The 9,428-nt window shown below is 38.6% G+C and overlaps 1 protein-coding gene across 1 annotated transcript; it reads right to left on the reverse strand.

Moving 5' to 3' along the window:
* Positions 1–434: 434 nt before the first annotated feature.
* Positions 435–3,150, reverse strand: LOC145557394 (uncharacterized). Its single transcript, XM_081618577.1, has 4 exons — positions 2,275–3,150; positions 1,210–1,527; positions 776–980; positions 435–676 (listed from the first exon to the last, which is right to left on the reverse strand). The coding sequence occupies exons 1-4, from the start codon at positions 3,148–3,150 to the stop codon at positions 435–437; spliced, it is 1,641 nt and encodes a 546-aa protein (XP_081474703.1).
* Positions 3,151–9,428: the final 6,278 nt, after the last annotated feature.

Genomic DNA, 9,428 nt, shown 5'->3' on the forward strand with positions numbered 1-9,428 from the left:
AGTTCCTTGGTAGTGAGCTTGCAATCAACATAGTTCTTGCCATATCTTCCAGCGTTCGATTCTTCCTTTCAACCACTCCATTCTGTTGAGGAGTTCTAGGTGCAAAGAAGTTATGATTCATACCTTGTTCCCTGCATAACTCATCAAATTTTGAATTTTTGAATTCTGTACCATGGTCAGATCTTAGATGGATTATTGAGAATCCACTTGTTTTCTGCACATGTTTGGCAAATGCTACAAATTCATCAAATGTCATATTTACTTGTTAGAAAAATCACCCAAGTAAATCTAGAGTAATCATCAACTATAACTAACACATACTTTTTGCCACTTCTACTTTGGACTCTCATGGGACCACATAAATCCATATGAATTAGTTCTAATGGCTTAGTGGTACTGACCATCTTTTTGGATCTAAATTAGCTTCGGACATGCTATCCTTTTACACAGGCATCACAGATTTTATCATTTAGGAACTTGATAGAGGGTAGTCCTACAACCAAGTCCTTTGACCTGAGTTTATCAATTAAAGCATAGCTAGCATGCCCAAAGCGTTTGTGCCAAAGTAGAGAGTCATCTTCAATAACACTCAAGCATGTAAGGCTACTCTTTGGGATTGAGTCAAGATCAACCACATAGGTGTTTCCTCTTCTCTTTCCTTTTAGAATATCCTTTCCTGATATGTTATTGAAGATATGTAATTCATCATAAGTAAAGCTTACCGAGTTTCCTCTATCACAAAATTGTGATATGCTGAGTAGATTGTGCATCAAACCCTCGACCAGGAACACATTTTCTATTACATGGGAGGTTGACTTTCCAATTTTTCCTTTAGCAATGATTTCTCCTTTCTTGTTGTCTCCGAAAGTCACTGTTCCTCCTGGATAGGTCTCTAGTGAAAGGAATTTTGATTTGTCTCCAGTCATGTGCTTTGAACAACCGCTGTCGAGGTACCATAGGTTGTTCCCCCTCACTAGGACCTGCAAGAAAACTTAAGTGTTAGTTTCAGGAACCCCGAGATCCTTGGGTTCCTTTGATGTTGATGCAATGTCAGTTTTCTTTACCCATACTTTCTTAACATTTCTTTTATCATGTTCCAACTTCTTTTTACAATCAAAGTGTAAATGTCCAGTTTTTCCACAGAAAGTGCAAACTTTGCTACTTGGTAGATCTACATATTTTTTCTGTTAGTCCTTCAATTATCTTGACTTGGGCATCTTTAATCCAATTAGGAGTAACAGTAGGATCAATACTTCTATTCTTTCTATTTTGCAGTTCCTTTTCTAGCCTATCTTTTTGAGACTTTAAATTATCAAGATCAAGCTTGAGTTTTTCAAAATCAGCATTAAATTTTACCATAGAATCATTAGAGGAGCTGCTAGAACCAATATCGGTATTTACTAGTTTGTATCGTGAAAGTTCTGCATTTAGCATAACATTTTCCCTTTTGATTCTTTCAAGCACCTCAGTCATAAGATGGAATTTATCATGTATTTCTCCGAAGGAAAAGTTGTCAGGAATTACCCACTTAATAGGGGTATTTGAAAACAACTACTCACTAAAAAGTTTTATCAAAAAAACTACCCCCTAAATTTAAAAAGTTAGAGTAGCACTACCCATTTGCATTTTCCGGCGAAAATGTCCGATGCGTGGGCCCACTTTTTCAATTTTTCTCTGAAAAGACACAATGCAATGACAAATTCGTAACCCTAGGATAACCAATTTAAATTATTAGCAGCAAGTTCAACCAATTACAAATTATCCCCAATTTCTAAGAACCCTAATTTTTCTAATCATTACACCCTAACACCAAAATTCATAATTAATGGATTTAAAGAGAAGAATTACTTATGAATTACATACCCTACTTGTTTTGACTTATTCAATTAGGGATTTTAAGAAGAAAAATTGAAAAAGTAGGCCCCACACGCCGGACTTTCTCATCGGAAAATGCAAATGGGCAGTGCTACTCTAACTTTTTAAATTTAGGGGGTAGTTTTTTTGATAAAATTTTTTAGTGGGTAGTTGTTTCCAAATACCCCCATTAAGCGTGTAGTTTCTGACAATTTTTCCTTCTCCGAATCTGGTTTGGATATCATTTCGTGCGGTTTCTAGCCAAGCACTGTGATTCTTCCAGATTTGTAGAACCTTTTGACATTCGTTTCTTTGTATGCATTCATCATTCAAATTAATCTCTAATTCAACAATCAAGTCAATTAAAGCATCTTTGGGTAAAGATCTGAGTTAAGTATTATCAAAATTACTTTCACTTACCTCCTTTTCCAGTTCCTTGAGGTATGCACGCCTGTCATCTGATTTGACCATTAGACAAAGATTTGCTACCTCCTCTTCTGGTTGATCTTCATCTTCTTCATTCTCGGAATCTCCCCATGCAGCTATCATGGCTTTCTTGACATCCGTTTTTGAAAAGGGAGTCTTGTATTTCTCTTTACTTTGTTCCTTGATCTTCCCTTTTCCTTTCTCGATGTCCCATTGAGGATAATCTCTGATGAAGTGGTCTGTTGATCCACATTTGTGACAGCTATATTCTTGTTTGGAGTTAGAGGTTCTTTTCTGAAAGTTTTTGGAGTTCCGATTGTTTCTGTTGAACATTCGTTTGAAATGCCTGACCAACATTGTAGCCTCTTCTTCATCCACTTCAGATTCCTCTTGATCAGCCTTGAGAGCTAGGCCCTTGTTCCTGATGCCTTCACTGCTGCCAGTTCCTAAATGAATTTCATGTGTCATTAGAGAACCTGCGAGTTGTTCAATATTGAACGTTGTGAAGTCCTTTGTTTCCTGTAGGGCAGTCACCTTAGCTCTCCAACGATCATCTTGAGGAAGACTTCTTAGCACCTTTCTAACCTGCTCATCAGTAGGAATTTTTCTACCAAGAGAAACTAGTTCATTAATAATGTTAGTGAATCTAGTAAGCATTTCCTGGATAGATTCTTTGGGTTGCATCTCAAAACGTTCGTACTTAGACATGAGTAAATCAATTTTAGAACATTTTACTTCATTAGTTCCTTCATGAGTTATCTGAAGAAGATCCCAAAATTCCTTAGAGTTCTTGCTCCCCATGACACGATTGTGTTCATGTGGTCCAAGTCCACAATGAAGCAATTTGACAGCCATAACATTGATTTCCATTTTTATCAAAGTCTTCCTTCTCATATTCAGACATAGGTTTAGGAATTACCTCGTTTTGAGCGTTGGTTTTAGTTACCTCGAAGTTTCCTACTTCGATGACCCTCCAAACTTGATAGTTTTCTGCATTGATGAAGATTTCCATTCTATTCTTTTAGTATGTGTATAATTTCCCCATTGAACATAGGAGGTCGTTGAGTTGAGTACCCTTCTTCAAGTTTCTCATGCGTATTAATTTTGTGCCAAGATTCTCCTCTTCAGGGTGTCCTGATTTCGAGAGGATTAGGCTCTGATACCAATTGTTACTTTAGAAGAATACTACAAGAGAGGGGGTGAATTGTAGATTGAGAGAATTGAGCTAACTTTTTGCGGAATTAAAATATCTAAGCTACAGGAACTCAAAGTAAACACAGAGAGATTTTACGTGGAAAACCTCTTGGCCCTAACAAGAGGAAAACCACAACCACTTGAGATTTTAGGAAAGATTCTTCACTATAACAGGGCAAACAACCTATTACAAACTAAAGAATCAATCTTCAAGTTCCTCTATGAACTTGCAGTTCCCAGCAGCAAGTCCCTCTACTTGCTACTCTTCTCTTCTCTATTCTCTCCTCTCTCTTTCTCTTACCGAATTCTCTTAGAGTTCACACAAACTCCCAATTCCCAAAATACAACTCAATTATAAAACTCTAGTGAAAGTAATTAAGAAAAACACTTAAGTGGAATGCGACTCTTGTCTCTTTTGAAAGCTAGAAAGAAAGATAAAAGTGTTTGAGCAAGGTGAAGTTATCCATAAAATAACTTCGATATTTATAAGAGAATGTTGCTTGGAGAAAACGCCATACCTCCCACTACTTAATCCACCACTGCTGCATATCAACGCCATTACTATCCACCACTTCCAAATATCTCAAATCATGTCCTAAAAATTAGGACACGTTGAGCCTTAAGGAAGCAGTGTATTCGTACGTGATGAAGACTGAATAATCAACAGTCAGTTACGTAAGTTTAGGGAGTTAGTTTTCAAAGATATTTTTCTGAAAATAAAGATATCAATTTAAAAAGATAAAATTAGAAAAAGATATTTTTTCCAAACAAACACTCCTATTTTTTAGCAAGTAAATACTGCTTATCTTTTTTAAATGCATTCCACTAAGTATTAATTTCTAATTAATTTTCACTTACATAAACTCTAAAATAGAAAATATTTCAGACTTTATTTTCTCTAAGAAGTCTTAGCTCCGAGTCTTCTTTCCTTAGCTTCTGCTCCGAAGCTTTAGTTCCTTTAGAAGAACTCTGCAACTGATCTCTTTTGTTTTTAGCTCCTTGTGTTCCTTTGCCTTGAGTGTTTCCTGCAACTTATAAATAAACCACAAGACTCACATAAATCATTAGTCCACTTATTTGACTTGTGTTATCATCAAAACTTTAAGGGCAACACCGATGCCTACTAGGGGCATCAAAATTCAAGAGCCCCGGGACGGAAAGGGATCACCGAAGGTTGCTCCACCACCTAGGATCCCTCTTAAGAATCCTCCACCACCTCCTGTAACCCAAGACATGGAGATCGACCAAAGGACTCCTGAGCCGTAGGAGGCGGTCCATGAGGAGGAGCTAAACAGAAAAAAGGCTCCCGAGATCGCAGCTGTGACTGGTGCTACAATTAGGGCTGACGGAGGGTTTGCCGAAGACATTCGACGGGAGGCTGATGCGTTCATCAACCAGCCCGAAGAAGAGCAGGTTGAATTAATCAACCTAGAGGAGACAAAAGACGGAGCTAAACCTGTCCAAACTGAAGAAGCCCCTTCGTCTTCTCTCCCTTCATTCGGACTTTACACTCCGGAGACATGGGTTTCCTAGCCTCTACAGTTACCCTCCCCTCTAGCGCCAAAGAGACTATTTGGGGACAATATTGGGAGGAGGCTATAGTTTTTTTCGGGGACCTCTTTAACCTGTCCGAGGCGGACCGGGCTAAGGAGTGGTCCCTTTGAGCGACTGTTGGGATTGGCGATCCCAACCGAAGGATGTCAGATCCTGCAGTTGAGAATCAGAGGCTGCTAATGCAGGTAATTCTAACTTTCTACTTTAGTTTTTTATTATTTATTTATTTTTTTTATTTCTTTTTTTAAAACTTCAACGGACTTGTACCTTGGATTCTCAGGTGGTGCAGAATCATACTATTACTGTGGAGATGATAGGCACACTACAACACAAGTTTGAAGTGGCTAAAGCAGGGGAAAAACTTGCCAAGCTAAAGGCCGAGGCAGCGGAGGAGAAGTACGCTGATGCAAAGTAGTGCGAAAAGAGGGCCACCGAGGCTATTCGCACTTTCTACGCTGAAATGGAAGAGCACGTATTTCCCACCATGAAGGAAGTCGAGAAGCTTCTGAACGAGTATGGAGAAGTTGATATTCTTGGTTTCTGAGCCCGAATTGGACAGAAAATTGAAGATGAGATCAATGCTCGGATGGCTGGCCGAGAGAAAAGACTCATGAAGAGGGCCGAGAGCCTAGAGAAGACGTGAAACGTCTCAACCGGGTTGTCCAAAATAGAGATCTTCAGCTCCTAGAGGCCTAAACTAATGCTGAGGCCATGAACCAGAGAGTACTAGACTTAGACTCCCAGCTACACGCAAAGGAGACTGAGTTGTCTCAGGCCTAGACTGATGTGGATCTTGTTCGGGGCCAACTGAGGGTCCAAAATGATGAAGCTTCCCGGGTTCAGCACCAATTGGATGAGGCCAACGGTCAGCTGAAAGAACAGCAAGAGTCTTCCTCTAAGCTCACTGAAGAGCTAGAGTAATCTAAGAAAAGCTTAGAGGAAGTTCAAAAGAAGCTGGCCGATGCCGATGCATTGCTGAAGATTAGGGTCTACACCATGGCTGAATACGAAATGGGCTATAATAATGGCTACAGGGTGGCCAGAAGGTTAGCCCTTCACGCTGAACCCCGGATGAACTGGGACTAGTGTGAGGTTTGGACTGAAGACCTCAACGGCCCTCACATGATGTATGCCAGTCAGGTCGAACTTGACCTTTTGGCTCGTCTTGATGCTGCTGAACTGGCAGAAGCTATAGAGAGAAAGGAGACTAAAAACCGAGAGAAAGAAGCCTAGGCGACGGCTAAGCCCGCCTCCTCTATAGCTGGAGCCGAAGCTGGTAAGGGCCCCAACACTGCTGATCAGCCTGATCGCTCAACTAAAGTCTAGGAACTCGGGCAGTTGTCTTCAGAATCTTGCGGTTTAACTTGCGCTTAATTTTGTATTTGCCGCTTTTGAATTTTTGCCTTTTGTTTTTGCTTCAGCTTGCCTTGATGTACAAACTCTTTAATTTTTGGCTTGTACGTATTTCGGCAGCTGTAATTTTTCGCTAGTGGGCGGCTGCCGATATTATTATCTTGTTTATGAAACTTTTCACTTGCTATAGCTCGGAACCCGAGCGTACTTGTAGACACCCATTTGTGTCTCCCAAAAACCAAACCCAGTGATGAGTACCTTTCACGTCGAATCATAATCGAATGAAGTGAAAGTGTGGAAAGTCTAGTGTTGCGGATAGTTTTAATTCTTTTTCTTTCTCTCTGTTTTTGAAAACCTATTTTAAGAAAACAGCCAATCCAGTTTTGTTTGGTCCATAGCAAGGGTTAATAATAGTGTAGTTGGATAGGGCTTGAAAAGGCTTTCCAACGATATTTTATAAGCCCAATTTCGATGAATAATGAGGAAGTTATGGCCAAATTACTAAACTGGGCCCGGTTTAATGTTTATATGCGGCCCAATGATCTAGAGGAGGGCCTAATATTGATTTATTATTCCTAATGCAATTAGAATTGATTTTAGTCTTCTAAATTCTTCTAGAAGGTTCTTTCCTTCCTAATTTAATTAGCATTGATAAATTGACTTTGGTTTATTTTTTAGAATTTTGTTCAGAATAAAAGAAGTGTTTTTAAGGAAAATACAATTTTGCTCTTCTGTACGGCTAAATTTTATCAAAATTAAGAAAACACGTGAAAACGACTATTAGCGCCTGACGCCAGTTATTAGCGCCTGGCGCTAACCTTCAGCGCCTGACGCTAATGTCCAGCGTCTGGCGCTAGTGTGTTTTATTCTCGTTGAAACTCTGATTTGTTTTTCTATCTGTCTGGCTGATTTTCTCTATAAGTTGCCTCCTAAAACCTCAATTTTGCATAATCAATTTCCATCAATTCTCATCAACAACTATCAATTCTCTCCATTTTTCTTATTCTCTCTAGTTTTCAAGATCTCTTTTCTTTCTAGCTTTTCGCATATAAAATTCCGCATTCACAAGATCTAGACACACCTAGCCAAGTTCGAAGTTGCCTTCGGCCTAGACGTGAAATGTTTTAATTTCTGAGGGTTTGGTCCCAAATCTCTATTTCAATTATTTAATTTAATTGTTTGATTTTATTGTTTTCCTTGAAGTTACTAACGCGTGTATTTTGTTATTAGAAAGAGATACGAGGCATCCAAGTAAGTGCTTTAATTGATTTATTGATATTATGATTTAGAAATCATGCTTAAGTTGTTATTATGATTCCTAGTGTCATGTTAGGGCGTTTTAATCTTCCTAGTATCATGTTTAGGGTAATAACTATAATTTCTAATATCAAATATGCTTATTATGATTCTTGCGATGCCTTTTATTTCTTCCTAATATTCATGTTAGTATCATGTTAGGGTGAAAGCTTTGATTTTTAATGTTTAGTGACATGCTAGGGTTTGTTATTAATCTTGTTAGTATCATGCCTAGGATCTTGCTATTATTATGCTTTAGCATTGGTATAATTATTTTAATTATGAGTAATATTTTTATAACTGTTATAATTATTATTATGTTGCTTGATTATATTTATTGTTATTGCTTGGTCACACCTTTTATGCATGTTTAAAGGGAATTGGTACTTGTAATCACGCTTAATAAGATAATTAATAATCTTGTTTAGTGATCGCCAATAATAGTTTTATTTGTGCATTAATATTCAACCAACATAGATTAAACAGGTTAGGGGTGATCTTAATGATTGCATGTTAGTCAGAAAGCGCACATGAATACGATAAGAATAAAGTAGAGGCCTATTATTAGGGCAGGTTCAATCTCATTTAGGTTGAATTTGTACCTTCATCCCCGAGCTACCAGTCATGGTTCTGGACTGGCCTATTGGAGTTGACGATCTGCTAGATCGTTAAGGGGTGTAAACTTCACCTCGTGAACGGTTTACAAGTTCCTAAAACTTGTTGGCGACTCTTTTGCTCTATATTTTTTCCCTTTGGACGCCACCGTACTTTAGTGTATGATCACAGTGGGGTTAAAGCTATGGAAAATGCTTGAAATATTCCCTTCATTTTTTTGGCGACTCCACTGGGGAGGATTTTTATTTTAATTCCTAAAATTTATTTTGGCAATGGTTTAGAATGAGTGGATGAGACTCGAAAAGTTCTAAGTATTTCATGTGCGTAATTTTGATTAATATTATTGTCATATGCATAAAAAAGATCTCATTGGAAAGACCATCCGTAATGAGTTAAAAACATAGGATTTTTACACGTAGGAAATTTAAGGAATATCTTTCACAACTAGGATCGAAATAATGCTGCGCGAAACTGGAAAATTTTATCGAGCACAGAAAGCTGCTGAGGCATGTAGGAACTAGCGTCAGAAAACAGAGTCTAGAGCCATTAATTTGACTCTGGCGCCAGGCGCCAGCTTCTGTTGCCAGGCGCCAAAGCCAAATCGTTGGCCCTGACCTTTGTTTGCTGGCGCCAAGTTCTTCCAATACCGAGCCAGAAAGTTTTTAGCACTGTTTGCTCGATCCTACTTCCTGATTGAGTTTTTCTCACTTTTCTAGAAACCCATATGTGTTCTACATATGGACATAACCCTCTGGGAATTCATGCTCCATCTACCTGATTGAACACTCTGTGGAACAATGGGTATATCCGAGAATGTTGAATTCACCAAACCATGGAAGCGAGTTTTTGTTTAAATTCGAGGTGTCCCATCCACTCGCGCCAACCCTTCACGGTTAGGCTTTCGCGCGGTGCATCCGGACAATTAACCATGGACCCTCTTTAACTAACCCATATCCCGAACTTTAGAGAACTAGAGCCATGGTTAGGTTGCAAACTCATTGCATCATATTGTGCCTACTTGACTAATTGTGCATTATTTATTGTGTATACTCTATGTGTTTCTTCCTAACCGTTTATTTGACTTGATTAATGACTAAAAGAACTTTGCCTAAATAATTAATTTGAGTAATTAAAGT

The sequence above is a fragment of the Chenopodium album genome, chromosome 9, assembly GCF_948465745.1.
Source record: "Chenopodium album chromosome 9, dcCheAlbu1.1, whole genome shotgun sequence".
NCBI classification, from domain to species: Eukaryota; Viridiplantae; Streptophyta; class Magnoliopsida; order Caryophyllales; family Amaranthaceae; genus Chenopodium; species Chenopodium album.

Coding starts and splice junctions, on each gene's coding strand:
- LOC145557394 (XM_081618577.1), bottom strand. CDS start 3,150: ATGGAAATCAATGTTATGGCTGTCAAATTGCTTCATTGTGGACTTGGA. Junction 1,528..2,274: donor TCAAGGAACTGGAAAAGGAG/GTAAGTGAAAGT, acceptor ACCCCTATTAAG/TGGGTAATTCCTGACAACTT. Junction 677..775: donor AAATGTGTTCCTGGTCGAGG/GTTTGATGCACA, acceptor ATAACATATCAG/GAAAGGATATTCTAAAAGGA.